Source organism: Eutrigla gurnardus (assembly GCF_963514095.1).
Source record: "Eutrigla gurnardus genome assembly, chromosome: 14".
NCBI classification, from domain to species: domain Eukaryota; kingdom Metazoa; phylum Chordata; class Actinopteri; order Perciformes; family Triglidae; genus Eutrigla; species Eutrigla gurnardus.
In genome coordinates, this window is record NC_139937.1 from 16,869,488 (window position 1) to 16,891,622 (window position 22,135).

The following is a 22,135-nucleotide window of genomic DNA, read 5'->3' on the forward strand; positions in this document are numbered from 1 at the left end:
AGGTCCTCGGCACCCCGTCTGAGGAAACCTGGCCTGGCGTTAACTCTCTGCCTCACTTCAAACCAGGTGAGACCTTTCATGTCATAAATAATAATAAAGTGTTACACACAGTGACAAGATTCATGCCATGAACCCTCGGGAACTTGTTTTGCCCTCGCTCAGCTGAGACATCAAGCCCAGGGGCCTTTCTAGGATTGGAGGACTTTGGAGGCTTATGGGAGTCCAGGGCGATCCTCTCCAATGCAAATGTTTTAATGAACAAACTCTGTTTTGATGCCTTTTTTTAATGCACTCTGGCATCTTATTTACATTTAAAGTACAGATTAATTATAGAAAAGTGTTGTTTACTTTCTAGATTAATTATGAATTGTGGTGTTAATTAGGAGCCTTTGCTAATTCATTAAGTAGAACAGAATACTTTTATTATGGCAACAGAGATAGATGAAACTTCCCAGCAGTATGTAAAGTAGTAAAGATGAGCTCCACCTATACCAGCTGCAACATAAAAGTGATGAATACAGTAATGCATCAATAATTATAGTGCAATCATATAATATATACTATTCTGCATAATGAGTACTTTTAGCACTTTAAGTTTATTTTTTGCAGTTTACTTGATTCATATTTTGCATGCACACTTATAACAGAGTATTTTACACTTTCCCTTAAGTAGAGGTTTGAGTACTCCTCCACCACTGTAAATTGGTTTATTGGAATATTTAAGGGGTTTTTTCTCACACGCTCACAAATTTCAGATACAGTTCATATAGCGAAGTGTGGTGTTCAGCTCTGCATGCTGTTATGTAAAGTCATGTTATGCAGCATCAGGTTTGTAATCAAACAGCACCTACGATCATGATGCAGAGAAATGTAACTTTAGGAGGTCTCCTTTATTGACACTACTTGAAAAATATATATGTCCAGTTCAAAAGTTAAAGGACCATGCCAGTGTTTTCTACATGTGTGCAGACACTGATGCACACGAGATGTGTGGAAGACGAGAGAAATGCTAATAGAGAGAAGTCAGAACTAGACTGGTATGTTCCTTTAAGACATCTAGTAGTGCTAGACTACACTAAAGTAAATGACACCAGGCTTCATGCTAACATCCTAGCCTATGCCGTGATGAAAGACAGCAGGTTCCATGCTAACACGATGTTTGAGTGACGCCGTGGAATCGACCGCCACTCACCATATTTAACATGTTAATATTGCACACCAGAGCCAATGACCTATCAGGGACACATTGGTCTATATACTCAGTATTCAAAACCTGACCGTCCACATGAACCGATTGGACAGTCGACCAAAAATTCACTGTACTCCCATCATTGCAGCAGCAGCAGCAGCAGGAGGAGGAGTGGGGGTGCCGCCTCTGCCAGGGCAGCCATGCCCTCTGGGAGCTCATTAGGGATTTTTAGAGGGAACATGAATAGAGGGACTGTAGATTAGTGTTAGCTGATGGAGGGGGAAAAGAGCTGGAGTGGAGGAGAGGAGACGGGCGAAGATGGACATAAAGAGAGTCAGAGTGAGGGCGCGGGGCAGCGAGGCATCACAAAGCTACGCCATGCAGCCTCCCCATCTCTAGTGGCCAATTAGGGGCCGACCGGGGCGACTCTCATGGTCAAACGCACGCACAACACATACAAATGTAATCTGTCGTTTCGTGGCCATGGCGACGGTCGCTGCTTGTTTTCCTCCCACACACTGTGTTGCACAGCTGTGCAGCTGTCTGAGCCACAGACACACACACACACACACACACACACACACACACACACACACACACACACACACACACACACACACATATGGGCAGCTTTGACTGCATCTGCCCTCCAAGCAGTGCACGCTGTTTTGGCTGCACTTTTAACAAACATGTTACTGGAGCTGACCTGGTAAAGCTCAGCAGTGATGAAAGAGCCTCAGAGTAACTGGAGAAGCACAACCAGAGGGTGAGGTACAGTAAGGAAAGGATACAATCAGCACAGGCACATTGTGAATGATAGAAATCAGAGTTTGAAATGTGTATTTTATTTGGGGATTCAAAAGAATGTAATAGGATATGTGTAATAGACCAACTTTAAAGTACATTAAAAGCTCCTCTGAAAGTTACATCAAGGTAAAACATTTCATTCAGAGCTATCAAGTTCATTATAATTTATGTAGAGATTGTTTTGTTTTGGAGTTTTTTTGCACTTTGAGAGAGTTAGAGAGCATGATAAAATCATAAGAAATGGGACAAAGGACAAAGAGAAAAAGGAAATAAAACAACTGATGATTGATGAATTCATTTTTCATAATCTGTTCTCAATGATGGATAATTATTGTTTAAAGACTGATTTCAAAGCAAAATATCTTCTTTTTTTCTTAGATCTTAACATGTGAAACAGGCTTTAGGTTTTTTTTTTTTTTTTTCCAATAAGATTGCTTTTAGCACCAGTGTCATGTATTTGGCAGTACTAAGTACAATAGTATCTAATTAGATTGAGTAAACGGGCCAAAGGTTTGACTTGTGGAGCCCGACCTGCTCTTATAGGACTGTGATTAGAAAGTCGTTCCTCAACCAGAAAGCATGGAGAGGGTGACGTCACTATCCAGAGCCCAAACAGCTTTGTGGTCAGGTGACAAGGAAACACACAGCATCACCTGAGCAAGACAGGAAGCTGGTATCAAGAGGTAAAGCTGAGGCAGAAGGTGAGACTGGAGAGAGACCTGAACACCAACAACACTGAAGGTATGTGGCAGAATGTCACAGGCTGCAAAATCAGGAGCGTCCTCATCGTTCGTGAGGCCAAGTTGTCAGATGAGTCGAACGCATTTTATGCTCGCTTTCATCTCCTCAACAAAGAGTCAGCTGTCGAGGCTGAATGGCCTCCAGTCGAGCGGCCACTGTCAGTGTCCACAGTGGAACTATAAGGGAAAACCCTGATGAGAGTGAATGTGATTAAAGCTGCTGGTTGTGTGCTAAGAACATTTGCCAGCCAGGTAACGGATGTCACCGCTACATTTTTGACATAGCACTGTCACAGGAGAGTTCAACACAATCTCCCCCGTGAAGCTGGTCGCTAAACTTAGCACTTTGGGCTTGAGTACAGCACTCAGTGACTGGCTATTAGACTTGCTCACAAACAGATCCCAGGCAGTGCGGATTGGCAGCCACACCTGCTCCACTCTAGTGTTCAATCTGGAGTCCCCCAGGGCTGTGTACTAAGCCCCATTCTGTTCATGCTGTACGTCTGTGACGGCTACCGCAGACGCCAAGAGGACTCTGGTTGAAGTTTGCAGATGACGCTACACTCATCGCCAAGGAGGTGGTTGTTGAGTTGTAGCTGAGGTGGAGCAATTGAAGAGTTCAAGGAGTTCTTGGGAATCAGCATCAAAAACATCTTGACTTGGTTATCACACATCTTCATCCCAGTGAAGAAGAAAAAAGAGCTCATAAAATGCTGTATTACTTCAGGAAACTTAAGAAGGCAAAATCCCTGTGCCAAGTCCTTGTTAACTTGTAGAGAGTAGCAATAGAAAGCATCCTGACTGGAAACATGACAAACTGCCATAGCCCAGGACAGGGGGTGACGGAGGGGGGGCTCTACAGCCCGCGGACAGCCCAAAAGACGATACCCATCCAAACACAACCTGTTCACTCTGCTGCCGTGTGGCAAGTGTCACAGAAGTATCATTCACCATAAACACAGACTTCAGAGCAGCTTCTTTCCTCAGTCTGAGGCACTACCACCTGCATCCCGTTGCGCAACAATGACTATAAATTAATCTTGTAAAAAAAGTTGGAAGGGGTCTGATTTTGTTAATGTCTCTCTGTGTATAACACATTGTAAGATTCCAAAAATGTGTTTTTGATAAAAGCTTAATAAATGCTTCATGTTTTACATCATATGTGCACATGTGACTTAAATCCAAAGATATATTTGTCATCTTTTAACCAATAATTTGCTTCTAATGGAGGTAGCTAGTGTGCAGAGGAAAAGAAAGGATGTCTACTGCAGCAAACTGGATTAATGCATATTAATCTATAATATATATCGTAATGGTTTTTTGGCTTTGTCTATGGGCACATATAAAAAGCATGTTGCAAATGTGTTCATCTGTTGAATCCTTGATATATTCTTTGCAATATTCCATATCCAAATCCTATCCTATTATCCTAATATGAATGGTCTTAACAGATAAGAGCATGATTTGGTCCATGTCCAGTTTGACAGATACAATTAAGTCCACTACATTCCAGAGGCCACAGTGACCAGCAGATGGCAGTGTTGCGCCAGTGTGGGGAAACCCAGTTTCCAGAGCACTGAGCTCACACACTGCTCACTTTCCCACAACACAGCGGCTGCATCACTCGTCTGGTTATGATTCATCACATTCCTTCGATTATTTTTCGTCCCAAGTTTTTCTCTTAAGGTTGTATTTCAAACATGACCGTGTGGTTTGACCTCAGAGCGGAGGCGCCACTTATTTTTCAACATTTTTGTGGGTGTTCCGCAGATACTTTCTCCGTTTCCAGTCACGTGCTGCTTTAGCTCTCCACCTCTATTCTACCGTCTTATTGATACACCAGATCTGGCTTTTACCGAGACCAAGTTGTATCTATATAATGATTTCTTTGTCATCAACTTCCCTGGACTGAAATTAACTACACAAATGTTGAATTAAAAGGCCAAAAACTGGAAAGGACCATCATTCATACAGTCTTATCTGAATGTAGACACACCTAGTCACCGGTTTGTTTGCTCATTTTCCCCAACCAGTGTAGCATTACAATCATTATCCCATCCATCCATCATCTATACCCACTTATCCTTCAGAGACTCACGGGGGGCTGGACCTGATCCCAGACTTGATACTGGGCAATTAACCTAACCCTCCGGCTGTGAGGCGTCAGTGCCGACCACTGTACCAGCGTACCTCCACTGAGTCCAAAGTATTTGAGAAACCCTGCAGGCATTTGGATAGTAGGAAGGTTATGGAAGTAGCATACAGTATCATATTTTGTCTTGCCAGCATTAAAAATACGATTGTGTTGTGATTTATGATATTAAATGCTGTAACATGCTCTAAAATACTACTAAAAGACAAAACTCCACCACCAAATTCAAGAAAATCTGAATTTTATATAAAAACTGAGATTTCATTTGTATGTATGGACATGGAAATGCTTCATTGAGATTGCAAAACAAAACTGTTAATGCTTTCCAAATGGCGGATCTGAAAGTGTGCCACTGTGCAGTTGGGTTAACAGATCATTTACCATCACTATTAGTAAAAGAACAAATTGCCTGCAATATCTAAAACCCCCACATGCCCATCATCTTCCTCACCTCACACGCTGCCCTGTTTATTTCTGGGCCGTCCGGCTGGCAGCCTTCACCTCTGGCACCCAGGAAGCCAGGGTGCCTTGGCACTGTGCTGGGTGACTGCACCCACTGTTGACTCGCTGGCAGGCTGGAGGCCGAAACCCAAAGGCGGTTGTGTGGCTGGCTGTCGGGACGAGACTGGCAGTGTGGGAGGTGGACTACCTCGGTGGGTGGCTGGCTAGCTTGTGTGGTCGCCAGGATGGCAGCTCAGCCACATGGCAGTTTGGGCTGAGATTAAGAGAGGAGTGCAGATCCTCACACACTCTCACGGCATGATGAACATCATCGTGCAGATGAATATGGAGACGCTGTCTCACCACACTAATCTCAAAACAAGTTACTGGGGTCAGGCTTTGGCGCAGAAGTACATAGTTCCTATAGCATGACTCAGTGATAGGAGCCACTCCTTGATTCTGCAAACTAGCAATCGTTGCAATAAAATTTGGCACAAATGTCCACCTGGATTAAAAGGATGAATTGCTTAGATTTACGTGAGCAAAGGTTAATGTGACCTCAGGTCCATCCCATTCTCAGGAGCACGAATCACTTCAAATTTTGAGTAAAATTGTATGGTGGTCGGTCACTGTGACTTGGCCATAACTCAAGAATTCATATCACACAAACGTTTAATATGGTGAAATAATGAAGTGGAACAACCACAAGGCAATAATTCTAGTTTCACTTCGAAGTGGCAGCTCTGTTTTGCGTCACAACATATTAAGCAGCAGAGATAGCAGCGCTGGGATTGGGTTTTTTTTCTCCTTGCGAGTCTGTGAGTCATCGTGGTAAAATGTGGGGACACGTATCCATTCTGCCATTTTCCAAGTGCTTTTACGTTTTTTGTCTCTACCTGCAAATACTTTTTGTATATTGAACAGCCTTGGAGGAATGGAAGGAAATGCTTTTGAGCCACTGTAAGGCTTTCAATATGAAAATATCTTGCAGGAGATTTTGAGTTTTATATGACAGTGAATTAACAGTGATTAGAAACGAAAAAGGCAAACTGGAATGAAGAGAATAAACCCAGTGGATGATATCAGTATCAGAGAACTATTTGAGAATGTACGGTGGGTGCTACGAACCAATGCAACATAAAATGTGCTTCTTTTTTTTTTTACCACTCCCACTGATCAGCATGTGTGTCACTTTACTGGGATGCCAAATGACTTAAGTGTTTGTTTGTTGTCCTCTTGTCGTTACAGACCGCTTTACAGTGTACAGCGCTAAGAAGCTCAGACAAGCGTGGAATAAGTAAGTGAACTGTTCAAATACCAGTGTGTGTGTGTGTGTGTGTGTGTGTGTGTGTGTGTGTGTGTGTGTGTGTGTGTGTGTGTGTGTGTGTGTGTGTGTGTTTTACTGGTCATGTGGTGACTTATATCTGATAACACACTTACATTGTGGGGACTAACCTGTTTTTTGAGACCAAATGGGGACAGTCAAATGTAAATCATTACATTTTAGGGTGAAGACTTGGTTTAAAATCGGGGTCAAGTTAAGGTTAGAGCCAGGGTCAGGAATAGGCTCGTAGAAGGTTTTGGTTAGGGTTAGGGTAAGTCTCTGAGAAATTAATGTAAGTCAATGTCCCCAGAAGTCATGAAAACATGACAGTGTGTGTGGGTGCTTTCATGAGAATAGGGTTATGTCAGAGGATTTTGTAGCTGACAACCTGTTGTCTTCGGTCCTGTCTTTAAAGGCAAATGCCCATCGGTTGTGGGTTGTGAACCCGCAGTTAGTGCTGCTCACACACTCACTTTTTTTTTTTTTAACCTGCATGCTGTCTCTTTATCCCTTCCTGTAAGCATATGTGTGTCTGTGGTTTCGCTCGGGGACATCAGACACATATGGCAGGAAAAGGTCATGGTGGCACAGTCGGGGGCCACTCCCAGATGTGTGCCACTGTTTGCCCCAGGCAGACATCTGGAGGGGAGACCACTGAGGGCAAAGGGGAGTTTGCCTTTTTTTTTTTTTTTTCAAGTAGCAACAGGGAAGCGATTTATGCAAAACTCCAGCTGTCGAATCAGAAAATCTTCAGTGAGGATCGATCCATGCTTACTGAAGCCCTCTTCAGACAGGACTCCTCATACCTGTGCTCCTCCTGTGATTTCTAATAACTCGGTCATCTTTGTTCTTGATGCCATCTGTGCCTCTAATCTGTAAAGTAAGAATTACAGCACAAATTACTGACCACGCTGTGCCAAAAATTCCATCACCGTAGGAATCAGAATCGAATGTGTTCCTTTCTATAATTCCTGAGATTTTGGAAGAAAGAACAGTTTTACAGGCTATTCACTAAAAGACTTCAGCCTCAGTGGACCCTGGGGTTATGGAAACATTTCATAATTAAATGAATAAATTTGTTCATGTTGCATATTTTATAAATAATACAGCAGGTATCAACAGTTAATTTGCAAGATAAATGTCTGTAATGATTGTATCTCTGCTGCCATAAAGAAACTTTATAGCTCCAATTTCAAACAAATGTGAAGAAGAAAAAAAAACATTGGAGTTTATTCATTATTGTGTTCACAGCATTTAATTCTGTTTTCCATTCAAAACATTTGATGTGAGAATGAGCAGTCGAGTAAGGAGAGTAAAGGGAGTTGAAGTGGATTTTCGCTCCCAGTCTGTCCTCTCCCATTCTCCTGGCTTTGCTCTCGTCCAAGAGGAAATAAAAATGTGAAGAAAGAAAGTTAGGTGGAATGTTAATGACCATCACTTCCTCTCTGCTGCCTTTCATCACAGGCCAGGGAATGATGAATTTGATATGAACCTAGACACTCACTTTGTCTCTGCCCTAAAAGTTGGCTCACCCTCCACTGCTCTCTCCTGTCTGCTCTCCATCAGCCACGTATTTCTTCCTCTAGTTGAAACAATGTGATGAATGTACAGTATATATCGGTCAGGGTTAATGGCTGCTCGATGTGCTTCTGTGCTTTTACAAGTATATGAAACCATATATTTATGTTAAACCTCACATGTTATGCAAAATTACAGGTTCATATTTTAGTTATCCGGGGCTTTTTTAATGCCCTCTGGGCAAGTAGCTGTCATGGTTTACTTGCCAATTTTACTTGAAAATGTACATTTATTCAAAGTCGGAATTTGGACAGTTAGAATAAATTATTAAGCTACAAAACAGCCACAAGACTCCATTGACTGTAATAGTCATTTTTCCTTGCTGGTCATTTCGAAACACATTAATTCAAACACAAGAGAAATAAAATAAATTCCATAAAATTGTTTCAGTACTCACCATCTCTGCTCTCTACAGAATCTTGGTATTAGTGATTGAAATATATATTATAAGCTGCTTCGAGCTAGTGTTAGGAAGTTAAACAGTTTACCAATACTCCACCAAGGAGGTTATGTTTTTAGTCATGTTTTTGTTTAAGGCCCTAAACATAGACTGTAAATAAGAAGTGGATGTAGTCATCGTCCAGTCTCCCATTGGTTTGTGGTCTACGGTTTTGAAGCCTTGAGTTATGTATTTTGGCTATTGACCTCTTGGATTTTGGCCGTCGCTATCTTGGAATTTTTGCAGCCGGTAAAGGAAGTGACCATATTTGGAGTGAGGAGTAGCGATACAAGGCAGAAGAGAAACAACCTTACTGGATCTGGAGCCATCTGGTTTCTGGTATGAAGTTGTTAACAAGGTTAGCTTCTATAACTTGAGGTAAACTTTGATCCATATCAGCAAACTTTCTGTTGCTGCCGATACAAAGGTAAGACCCAGGGTGCCACCAGCCCACTGTGACTCTTGGCACTGAGGTTGGAATGTTGCCACGGCCACCAACTTAATCTCTGTCCTGCACCCATGGGTGGGGGGATGAAACAAAGGCGCAAACCGTTGCCTTATCAGTACCATTGCCGCTGGTTAGGGACACAGTAACACAAACATGGCTAATGTAAAATATAGGCCAACGTCACACGCGTTCCAGCAGTTTGGTCTAGTTTTGCATATTATTGGCATGCTGTCAGTGTCAGTGCCAGTCACCCACTACTGTACACCAAATGTGACCACTATAATAGTTGGTAAGGCTTGTTTACCCATGTACAGTTCCAAGTTGCCCTCACAACCCCCATAGAGTGAAGTGAAATGAGTCAGACATGGTGACAGCTCTTCATGGGATGTCTTCAGACAAAAGACACAAAGGCACTCTTCCAAAAACAGATCTTGGTGATCTTGCTGATCTTGAACAAAGGGTCTGGTCTGGCACTTTCGTCAGGGGTCAATAAAGGCAGGTGGTTTCCTGTGTCCCACCTCTCCCAGGTCCTTGGTTCTGACTGGATACCTTGGAAGAGCACTTGCCATGCACCACTGAAGAAGGAATGCTTCTCTCTGTTGTGAATGTGCCATCACCTGGAGCTGTTTGATAGTCTGGGGAGATATGATCCATCTCACTGCAGATGTGCACTTATTCACTAGGCCGAGCTGACAGCGATAGCACGAAGGAATGTGCACCTACTGTACATCGACGATTTTCAAAGGCCAACGTGCTCGCATGCAGGTGATTTCACACCTCAACATGTCTAGCTGTTTGTCTTGATGCCTGCAGAGGAACCCAAAAGCAAAGCCTGTGTGGAGCTAACTTCACTGCAGAGTAAATATGGATTCAGGGATTTTTAGTCCTTTTTCTTTTACCCCTCTCTACCTACCAGCTATATGAAGCAGAGTTTTTAATACAAATGTATAGTTCCGATACCTGAAATTGCATATTGCCAGATACCGAATACGGATCCCCATTCTTTCTTACCTCTGTTGAGAGTTGCACATGTGCAGTACTGATCAGACAGCGTGTACAGATTGGATAGCAAGTGACACAGGTTGCTGTTACTGTTCTGTGATAAAGTGATGAGCCAGAAGTGCCTTAACCTTGCATTCTTTCTGCTGGCCATCTGGGGGCGACTCCTCTGTTTGCAAAAAGAAGTCTGATTGCATGGAAGTCTATGAGAAAATGACCCTACTTCTGCATTGATTTATTATCTCAGTAAACAAGATTTTGACGGACAAAATGCCGAACTCAAAACTGTAGTGCGCAAACCGATGGGAGTTGTCATGATGATTGCGTCCTCAGTCTATGATTACACATCAGGGCTCGACATGAAAGTGAGTCTATAGCAGGTTGAGGGGTTGGCTTAGACTTGTCTGAACTAACAGCGTCACGAAGGAACGGATGCTGCTGAAGTTTTTTAAACAGCAGAGATTAAAACTAACATAGAACAAAAATGCTTTTCTAGGGAGTATTGGTGAGTTTAATGGATGTGGATGAAACCAGGTTACTGCTCTGCTGCACTAAATTTTCAAGGCAGCTGTAGTTTTTCTGTGCTCTCAAAGTAATCATTTGACATTAAAATCACAAAGTTTCTTACTTGCAGAAGCAACTGCTGTAGTTAAGCTGATTTATCCCCAGAATATGAAAAGTGAACTTTGGGAACACGCTTCACTGTTCTGAAAGAGAGCGATGGCATTGAGAAACTCATGCTGTACTTTAACAAAGTGAACACTAGTGAGTGAGCAGTTTGTGCAGACAGCAGTAAACCTCATACTGCAGAATGCCGATGTTTTCAAGCTCTTTCAAGTTTTCATCTCATGCAGTCATTTCAGAGTTTGGAAGGAGGTATACATTTCTAAGATGTTCCGTTTCTACATAAAAACTTGTGGAGCTAACATTAGCAGGGTACGGTAGCACATCATGAACTAGCTTTAGCACTTCTATGCTACGCTAGCTTGTGAAGGTATACCGAACCTGGATATGTCCTTTAAAAAAGATATTGTAGACCCTTCTGTCTGCTTCTCTCTGAAATTGCTTTTCCAAAAATGTGATGATATTTATTCAGGGAGTGAAGTTAGTGACAGTGTGGGCTCCATGGTAGCTCTGATAGCTTGATGGAGTAGCAGTGGGAGGCGGGGCTTAGACAAGGGTCAGTTCAATCAAGAATCTCTCACAAATTGTCATTTTGGGCCACCAGCGGTTTAAATCATCCAGGTTCAGCTTGGAAAATGGTGAATGGCTGCACTGTGTATCGGCTACTTCAAACTAACTGGCCTTAACAGACCATATCATTAAACCAGTAGTCTTAGCAAGCCGTGTTACATCCGCAGTTTCACACAAAGACTAGTTTGTCTTGAAACTTTTGCAGTGGAATTACACAGAATGATCCAGCTGTATGAGACCGAGGCAAGCAGGCCCTGATGGACTTCATTAACTTTATCTCTGCCTCTTAACTGAGTGGCGTTGAGGAGTTGAACAGAGATTTACCCTCCCTCCGTCTCTCTGCTGATAAGTCGAGTTGAGATCCCCATTGAGAGCCATGGGAGTGGCTGTCAGACTGCTTGACTAGGGAGCCAACCATGAGAAGCTCGCAGAACATGAGAGGCACTCTGACTACTGAGAGCGGCGGGCCAGTGAGGCTGCGCTGAATAACATCATGTTTATTTAATGCACTGGATGCCTAATTACTGACTGAGTTGCTCTGCGTTTATTTTCACTTTTCTTTTTTTCTTCTTCTTCTTCTCCCCGTCGGCACTGCTAGGTAGGGCTGGTTCAGGAGTTCAGTGACTCCCAGCACGTGCACACACTCTGACACGTGCTCGTACGTGCACACGTGTTCGCGTAGTTTTAGCCCCGGCTTTGATGAACAGTTTGTGTTTCTCATGGTGACCCACTTGCCATAACCAACGCGAGCTGAAAAGAGGAGTGTGTGTGTGCGTATTAGAAGTGTTTTTCCTGTTGAGTCAGCAAACCTTCAGCATAATTAAGAGGCTTGTTTTTTGTTGTCAGCAGCTCGGTGATTTCTTCCCCAGAGGGATGAGTGAATGGTACGATAGGTAACTCAGTGTTTGATTTGTATGAAATAGATGAGGTCGACTTCTTGTTTTCTGTTAATGCATCTCCGCATTTGCTGTGTGTGAATGTTCCTACATTCGTAATGTGTGATAATGTGGTTTATGTGTGTCAGGTTGGGCTATGTGGACCACGCCGAGGAGTTGGCTTCCAGGTTCCTCCAGTGCTTCCCAAAGAATCGCCTGTCGGCCCAGGCAGCGCTGAACCACGAATACTTCGGCAACCTTCCACCGCGGCTCTGTGAGCTGCAGGACAGTACGTAACACAACGTGCACCACAGAAGTATATCAATACCAAAGTTTTGCTGGGTTTACACTGGACCTCTGCTCTATATATAAATATATGTATATATGTATATGTATATGTGTGATAAAAAACTTAATTAAAACACAATCACTACAGTACCATCTAGTGGTTAGAAGTGAGATGCAAAATGTCATTCCATTGATCCAGCTGGGTTTTATGGATGTAGCCCATTACTCCATGATTCCTGGCCTGGTTTATTTACGGGACAGTCACCGACACCAACAGTCCCTATGCAAGAACCAAACCACTACATGCTTTTACAACACTCGTGGGAGGCTGCACTGTTGTTTGCTAGCCAGCAGTTATATTTGCAGTGGATGAACAGCGACTTTGTTGTAGCAGAGATTGATTTGCAACTCGTAAGCTCGCTACCGAGAAACACATGAATCCTCAAATAAACACAACTTATCCTGCGCAAAAGAAGAGAAATGCCAAAGCCAGTCTTACGCCGGCAACATGACGCGATCATATCGAATACATTCGCCCACCCCTAGATGTTATTGTGACAACATTTTGTGCGCATTTCTGGAAAACTTGCAGCACCACACTTTAGTTTCAAAGAATTTGCTGGCAATCATGAAATGTAATTCCATCCAGAAAGAGTGAAAATATCATCAAAAATGATATAGTTACCTTGACAGCCCAGAAATCTTCTTTGTCTCTCTTTTGCTTTGACTGCCTCTGTTTTTTTTTTCTCTCTCTCTCTTTTATGAGCTCCCTCTGCTCCACTGGATCATACAGTATCCTCCTGCTCTACTCTGTCTCTGTAAAGAAGGGGGCGAGCAGCGACCTGGGGTTGTTTTTGTTCATGCAGAGAAAGCCTCTGTTATTATGTGCATGCCGTCGGGACAGTAGACCCAGCTGGACGTCTTCTGGCCACAGCAACATGCTCAGTTTGATTTTTTTATCGTCTTGAGCACACTGAGGCAGCTCTGAAAACACAGTACCTCAGAAACACATCTTAGCTTTCCATACATATTCATTTCAAGCCCCATCTCCTTTAAACTACGTTCCCACGCAACCAAACCGCATTGTGAATTACATTTTGAGGGCAGCGTAGTTTGATACCATTCTTTGGCTGTTTTCATCAGCTACCATAACCATCAAGGAGGTCATAATAAATAGCTATTCACACATCGGACAACTACCAACAGGGTTTTGAGCTACAAGAAAAAGATCTTTCCCACTATGTTTGTGTTTTGGGTTAGAGGCTCAAAATAGTGTAAAATCTCCACACCATAGGCTGTATATAACAAGTGGACGTCTTGTTTGAGGACTGCGGTTTTGGAGCTTTGAGTTCGGAATTGTGGCCGTATTTGGAATGTGGAGGAGCGACGGGTGGATCAGAACGGCACCCCGAGCAGCAACAAAGTTAGCTTCCATAATGCATGGTCAAGTTCTTCGCAGCTTATTGGATTGGTTGTACGATAGCAACACTGTGGTAGCGAAACATGTTCTAAATCTTCTCATATATGTCACTTTTGTTTGTAATTTGTGCTTAGAATGCACTTGTGCATGTATAAATCTTCTTTTTTTCATTTGTTTAACGTGTAATATACATTTGTGACCATTTTGAGAGGAATTTCATGGCATAGATTTGAAGTGATATTGTTTGTGTGTTTTGGGTGTAAGAGTCAGGTTTTTTTTTAGCCAAGGCTTCACAGTAAGGCTGTATTTCAATTAATCCCACAGAATTGGGTTATTGAATGAACGTATGTCAGAGCTGACATGTCCATATTATTTGACAAGCTGCATACATCTCCAATCCCTTAAGCTGTTATTCATTGCCACTCACATGGTGGTAATTTTAATGGAGAATTCCATTTTTTAATTCCCCCGATTAGGATTTTTCAGCATTATTAATCCTGTTATCAGCACCCAGCAGGTTGTCATGTCTGAAAAGAATCAGAGAGCGGCGGTCACTAAGAGAGGGAGAGAAGAGAGATTCCTCATTTAGATTTTTGTCATGTTCGCTCACTCTCTCTCTCTGTCTCTCCGTTGTCCCTTTATCTCTCTCTCACTCTCTCTTCTGCATGCACGTGACACAGGCAAAGCCTCAGAGCCGCCGAGGGAAGAATGGGCCTGAATTAAAACAGTTTCGTAAAATGAGGACAGGAGTGGATAAACAAAAAAAATATATATCTTCCATGTGTGCATGTGTGGATTTGCCACTCGCAGTTTTTTTTTTTTTGTGGGGGAAGGATGTGTCAAAATTATGCAAATGAGAAATGAATATAATAAAGGACTGGCTAATTACTCCAGCTGTGAGTGTTTGACTACAGCTGCAGCATAGTAATCGTGTTCTTCCACCAGGAAAGACTGGAGCTAATGGGAACAGCCCGGCCCAGAAGCAAACTTACAACACCCAGCAGTGCCAGTACATACTGGCCAAAAGAGATATGTCGTAGATGGAGGAGCAATGGGTGAACCTTTTCAAGTAAATGTCCCATGTTATCTCTGCAGGGATGAACAGTATGTCTTCTATGGCCGACTGTGCTCTCTATTGGCATGTGTATTGTGGATATATCTAGACAATACCCAGACAGATTACCGGGGACAATGACAGAATTATTGAGACAATAGAGCTCCTGCGGTTGCTGTTACTGTGTGGATTGGATTGTGACATTTTTAATTTGATTTCAGCGAGAGTGTGTGGGTGTCTGGCAGTACAAGAAGTGAGAGCAAAGGCCTTGGAGAAGAAAAAAAAAGCTCCCGTCTCTCAGGACCCTGGCAGATTTACATAGATCTGGAAGTGAAAGAAAAGAAAGTGTTCAAGGCGAGCGGTTGTCGTTCCGTTTCCCCCGCTGCCTTTATTTCCTAGTTAGAGAGGAGGATGTGCTCCTCTCATTATTTAATAAGTATTTGAACCCATTTGCCCCAAAAGGAATTAGTTCTGAATACAGAACTCTGTATCCCTATTGTTTCCCAAAACAACAATAACAAGTGGAGTAGAGCACAGATTGTATAGAAGAAGTGGACGTCACCCACTGGTTTGTGGACTCCGCTTTTGAATCCACAATTTGTCATTTGGGCCGTCTCCGTCTTGAAATCTTTACAACCAGTGAAGGAAGTGACCTTATTTGGACTGTGGAGGAGCGTCGGGATGCACAGTCCAGATCTGGATCCATCTGGATTATGGTGTGAAACTGTTAACACAGTTAGCTTCATAATTCAAGGTCAACTTTGCAGCTAAGTGTTCTTAGTAGCTATTTGTATTTGGTAGCGACGGTAGCAGGGCTGTGGTAGCCTCGCCATGGTAGCCATAAGGTAGCAACCCTAAAGCATACCCTGCTTTACGTTAGAGTTGGGCGGTATCCAAATTTTGATACCGTCAAACCTCCTCCCTATTTTACCCCGGTATACGGCATTACCGTGACTAATTAAATATTATGACGTAAAGCTCAGACGACGTCACCAAACTCATTAGAGTTTAGCTTCTCTGCGTCAGCCCGTCCCGAACCCACCCCGAAATTTCCCACCACTACCCTCGGGCCGGGTCGGGCCGGGCCTTTAAACAAGCGTTTGTGTTTGTTCGTTCGTTCTTTTTTTTTCTATCATTGCATTTATGCCTAGCCTTCGCCATGCTATGTAGAGTCGACGTGAGGTCTGAACACGTGAGTCTTGAGCCTTTTTCCGAAGATGGCAAATGACTCTGCTGTCCTGACATTGGTCGGGAGTTCGTTCCACCACTGAGGCGCCAGAACAGAGAAGAGTCTGGACTTTGCTGAGCGACATTTGTTTGATTTCAGTGATGGTGGTACCAGCCGGCCAGCTGAAGTAGAGGAGCGAAGTGCTCGCTTCGGGGCATGAGGTCTGACCAGTGTTTGAAGGTAGATGGGTGCCGTTCCATTGGTGGCCCTGAAGGCCAGTGCCATCGTCTTGAATTGGATGCGTGCTGTAACAGGGAGCCAGTGGAGGTCACGGAGGAGGGGGGTCACATGGGAGAATTTGGGTAGATTGAAGATAAGGCGTGCTGCAGCATTCTGGATACGCTGCAATGGTTTAATCGCGGAGGCCGGGAGTCCGGCCAGGAGAGAGTTGCAGTAGTCAAGGCGGGAGATGACCAGTGCTTGGACCAGGAGTTGCGTTGCATCCTTTGTGAGGAAGGTCAGAATCCTACGGATATTGTAGAGGGCAAATCTGCAGGATCGGGCCACAGCAGTGATGTTGGGGGTGCAGGATAGTTGGTCATCGAGGATTACACCCAGGTTCCTCGCAGTTGAGGAAGGTAATACTGTGATGCCCTCGACAGTGACCGACAGGTCCATGCGAGGGCAGTCTTTCCCTGGGATGAAGAGGAGTTCGGTTTTATTCAGGTTAAGCTTGAGATGATGTGCAGTTGTCCAGACAGAGATGTCAGCCAGACAGTCCGAGATGCGAGTTGCAATGTTAGTGTCAGAGGTTGGGGGAAAAGAGAGGAACAGCTCGCTGTCATCTGCGTAGCAATGGTAGGAGAATCCATGCAATGTGATAACAGAACCTAGTGATCTGGTGTATAGTGAGAACAGAAGCGGTCCTAATACTGAGCCTTGAGGGACACCTGTGTCCAGAGAACACAAACCCTGTTCTCCTATATAAGTGCATTGCATTTTTTTAATGACGGTATTGAAAATAATACCGTTGCTATTTTTAAGACCCGTGGTATACCATATTACCGCCCAAGCCTACTTAACGTTATACAGTATCTAATATGAGGTTCCATCATAGAGTTCTGGGGGACCACAGACGGATACAATATTGTTTTCCTTAATTTACTAACATCATTTTCATTCATTCATTAACAACAGGAGGAGAATCTCATCACTTTTCCGAAACAACGTTTTATTGTGACATTTTACAATGATAACCGCAACCATTTTGCAACGTTAATCACATGTTACAACATTAGCCACAACCGTTTCACAACATCAACCAAGTGTTACCATGTACACCGCAACTGTTTCACACCATTTAATTTAAAGTCTTGAACAACATTCAGTAACATTTCTGTCTTGAGCAAATCATTCTGAAATGTTCTCCTTCCTGTCAGCCTGCCTCCTTCTAATCTGCCTGCGTCTTCTCCCCCTGCAGTGTCTTCTATCTTCACCGTACCAAATGTCAAGCTGCAGACAGAGAGCGGGGACAGCATACAGGTGTGTGCACGGAGGAACAGCCACGGAAAGGCATCATCTGGCAGCAAACACTGACCTGAGGCAGCATCCTGCACATGATTGCCTGACAGGTACGTGCTCATTACCATGCAGGAAGCAGACTCAAACGCTATGCAGACGTTTCACACACTCACAAGCAGAAAATGAAACCTACACGTGCAGAAGCATTAACGGGAAAACTGGTATATTGGAACTACTTCTTATATATTAAAATTTGACCAAGAGGCATTCAGTCTGAAATGTGGCAGTAATAGACTGCAGCTATCCGCGCTTTTGTTTTCTTTTACATTCATGCTCACATTAAAGGGCTTACACTCGGCAAAGTAGTGTATGCTCATTGTGCCTTGCATCATAGTTGAAATCCATATCCATATTTTGACCTTGTAAAAGAAGAAGAATGTGTTTCTGTTCCTCACTTCAGGGCTTAAAGTATGCTTACAGGATTCTGGGTTTTGTGGATTAGCCTGCATTTGGCTGCTTTAAACATTTAGAGATTCTTATAAAATGTCTGAACAAAACAGGGGGAATAAATGGTGTTTTTCACATGGGGTAAAAGTGCGTATGATGCTCAAGCTCAATTTAGGTGTCCTTGTCGCTGTCTTTCTTCAAAAATGATTTTTTTTTTTTATTTTTACTTTTAAAATGATACAATACAAAGTTGTACAATCCTGACAAGCCGCCCCCTTTGTTAGCACGTGTCATTTTCTGTTTGCATTCAACAAAATGTTTTGTTACATTTCACGATCAAGACGGGGCCCAAAATCTCCCCCTCGAGATGCACGACGAAATGCAGTTGTAGCTGATTTATGCTTCACAAGAAAAACAAGACACATGAATCAAAACAAAAACAGTAGAGCGTTCATATTTTTTTAAATATGCATCAGAACGAATGCAACAAAAACAATTCTCTGGGAGGATAAATAACACGGTGGGCATTGTGATATTAAAAGTTTGACAATCCGGGAAACATTGTTCATCAACTTTGGCTGCACTTTTGAGCACAAAGTGTCTTTGGTGGTTCAGCTTGGTCGGGATCCACAATGGAGCCAGGTCTCTGTAAAGATTTGGGCACGACAGTCACCAACCTCCAGTTGTTCGGGGTATTAATTCATTCATGTTATGTTGCTGCGAGGGGATACCAGACAGACATTTCAATTTGTACATTCATATATTTATTTCTGTAAAAAATAGCAATCCTTTTAGACAGCCGTTTCTTTAGCTATAACATGTTCATTCATCACATTAGTTATGCTAGCTAATGTGCTAATAAAATTGTTGAATACTATGTAGATTTTAAACCTCATTTTCTTCCCCTTGAAGGTGCTAAAACATCTTAAAAATCAAAGTGGAAATACCATGAAATAGTGATAGAGCTCTATACATAAATATTTAGGTTTGAAAAAAAAATATTTAGGCTAAGATTTGGCATTTTGATCACTAAACGAATCGGCGATCTTTTTAATTCATCAAGCAGTCTCAGTGACGGCTCTCTCAACACCCCGGCCTTTCTAACACAGATGACGCCATGAGATCTTTGCCGAGTGCATTGAAGCAGAGAATGCAGTAATAGATGGAGGAATGGCTTTGAGTGGGCGAGGAGGGTGTCCCATTCTTTAGAGGCCGGGGTCTCATTCACTCCTCGGATAATGCTGCACTATTTGCATGTAATAAGAGGTGCAGAGGCCAGGCATCGGGGGTAATGGTTGGCCTAATGATGGACTCTGTTGAGAAGGCCAGCACAGGCCAGATTACATCTATGATTACTGGCAGGTGCAAAGACACGCTAGACGCATCACCTCCTCAACTAGCTATCTCCAACTTTGGAGCATTTTATCTCTCGGTGTTTCTTTTACAAAAATCGACATGCTGTTTGCGTGCGTGCGTGTGTGTGTGTGTGTGTGTGTGAGGGTGTGTGTGTGTGTGGAGGGTGGAAGTCACCCCACTGAGAGAGCTGTGTCCTCTCAGCTGCTGCATTTACATTGAAATCAGCCTCTTTGTCCCGGCCCGTCCTAAAGCCTGACAGGCTGTGAGAGCCTCACTGATAGAAACCTAATCCCTGTGCACACATTCACATTAATACACTGACACATGCACACAGCCATTTGTGTGTTCCCACAAACATAACCCGTGCACATATTTGAACTGGATTTCCTACCAAGTATTTAAAGTTGCAATGAAGAATAGAAATAAATAAATAAATTGTTCAGATACTCAGGCGCGTTGGCAAGTAGCTAACTTACTAGCTGACGTTGTCATAAGGAATCAATGCCGTGGCTTGTGTTAATTGTTACAATTAACTGTTTTGTCAGAGGAGACATCAACAGCCATTAGTATATAAGAGCAAGCTCACATTTATGCTAGCTAATGTTAGCCAACATGAAGTGCTAAAGTTAGCTATTATTGTGTATTTATTTGCAACATTTGTGATATTTATGACTTAACCACTGACTGCGATAGTGCTGCTACCCACAGCTTTGACTGAAAATAAAACAAAAATCTTGCGCCACACTAGCTACTTCAGCTGATGAACACAAATATCCCCTGGCAGGCCAACACATAACCAACGTTAGCGTAAGCCAACGTTAGCGTAAGCCAATGTTAGCGTAAGCCAACGTCAGCTAACGCTGCCACCCAAAATTAATAAAATAATGAAAGTTAAACATTAACACACTTGGATGAGATCATGTGTTTGTCAGAGGAGACATCACATTATATGGTCTGTACCATTCACAGACACGTCAAAAATAAATCACACTATCAAATAGACAGTGAGCCTGCAAAATGTTCCTGGCATAGCTGGAAACGTCTTAAAAACACTTTCTAGCTAAAACGTTGCTGAGTGTCAGCTCCTTAGCATAAATAATTTTAGATAAGCACACATTTTTAATTTTACGACGTTTCTCCAAATCTGAAAATCAAATGAAAGTTGACATGAGGCTGGCCGAGGTTTTTGCTCCCAACATTCAACTTGTAAAGCTGAACATTCCTTCATATGAAACGGTACATTGGCCAATATTTTTACGTGTTTTAAAAACACTTGACATTTTGCAGGCATCAAAACCAGTGACCAGAGTTTGACACCATGTTTGAGATGTTCATCCACATTTATCCAAGTATTTTTTTAAATCAGTTGAATATAATATCATATAAAAGACTGCAAAATTTAATGAGCACAGAGACAGCTTATACATCATTTCATGTAATATTTAACTGTATGCGTATAAGCCTAGTCTTTAAAGCACTGCTTCTCTGGTTTCGTCAAATCAGAGGTATAAGAGGGGTGAGCAGGAGGGAAGCAGGGTAAGGGCAGAGGGAGGGAATAAAGGAGAGATGGAAGCAGAGGCTTGCGGGAGCAGGGTTTCTTTTTGTTGAGGCAGCCTTGTATTATTTATAGGAGGTGGTGGAGTCAGGCCGCTTCAGACGGAGCAGAGCAAAGAAGGCGAGCAGCCCCTTTCTCTTTTGTGGGTCTATTCCCAGTGGGCAGGCTTTGTGCTGGCTGGACGGCTGCCTTTGAGGAAACCCGGGCAGCTATTGAGCCGAGAGTGAAGGCCGGGCTCGACTCATCCACACTGAGACACAGCAACACTACAGCACCACAATGTCTGCCACTGCTGTGGCCAGAGAGGAAAAGAAAAGGACGGGGAGAGAGTGACAGAGGAGCGGGGGGGGGGGGCGTAGTGGGAGGGTTTGATTTTGGTGTGGAGGGAAGGGGGGAAGGCAGGTCTCCTTTTACAGTATTGCACCGCATTGATCTATGTTTATTCATGATTCTGCATTATTCACAAGATTAGCTGATGCAACTTCGTGCTGAGGGTAGGCAACGGCTCCCCACCCCCACCCCCATTCCCCCCCGTCAATCCACTCAGTGACCACACAGTTCAACTCCAAGTTCCAACAACAAGTGGAAGACAGCTGCCCTGTCTCTGAGCTCCAACGCTGATACTCAAGGCTATGAAGAATTGGACGTAGTGCGCTCACAGTCAGAATACATAACAAAGCATAAAACATTGATTCAATCAGGGAGTGAAAAAGCAACATGAAAGAAGCAAAATCAACAGCTCGGTGCCTCAATCCAAATAAGAATTTAGACCGTTGTATTTTTGAAAGCAAATCTTCAGAGGGCTGAAGCATTGTTACAGATGATATGCTAAGATATCATCGATGTTGGGTGGAGACCTCTTATCTATCCATCTATCTATCTATCTATCTATCTATCTATCTATCCATCTATCTATAAATCAATTATTTTCATCACCTTTTACATCCTTCTGTGTGTTTTACAAATATTTAACTGGGGGAAATGTTTTAAAAGAACTGTGTTTATGCAGCAGAGCTAAAGGTATACAGTTTCACAATGACCTGAAATGCTAAACATCAGTCTCTCAGCCCAGTCCTCATTCCCGGGGTGTCAAATAGCGACTATGTCACGCCCCTCGGTGCCTGATACCGATGCACAAGG

At 43.1% G+C, this 22,135-nt stretch overlaps 1 protein-coding gene across 3 annotated transcripts in view; it reads left to right on the forward strand.

Moving 5' to 3' along the window:
- cdk14 (cyclin dependent kinase 14) overlaps nucleotides 1-22,135 on the forward strand; it is a 144,709-nt gene that overhangs the window by 88,366 nt on the left and 34,208 nt on the right. For all 3 annotated transcript variants that reach the window (XM_084027913.1, XM_084027914.1, XM_084027915.1), the window contains 4 exons: nucleotides 3-66; nucleotides 6,578-6,626; nucleotides 12,336-12,475; nucleotides 17,597-17,747. In XM_084027913.1, the coding sequence (XP_083884039.1) occupies nucleotides 3-66; nucleotides 6,578-6,626; nucleotides 12,336-12,475; nucleotides 17,597-17,712 (369 nt within the window). In that variant the 3' untranslated portion in view covers nucleotides 17,713-17,747. The remainder of the gene's footprint in view (nucleotides 1-2; nucleotides 67-6,577; nucleotides 6,627-12,335; nucleotides 12,476-17,596; nucleotides 17,748-22,135) is intronic.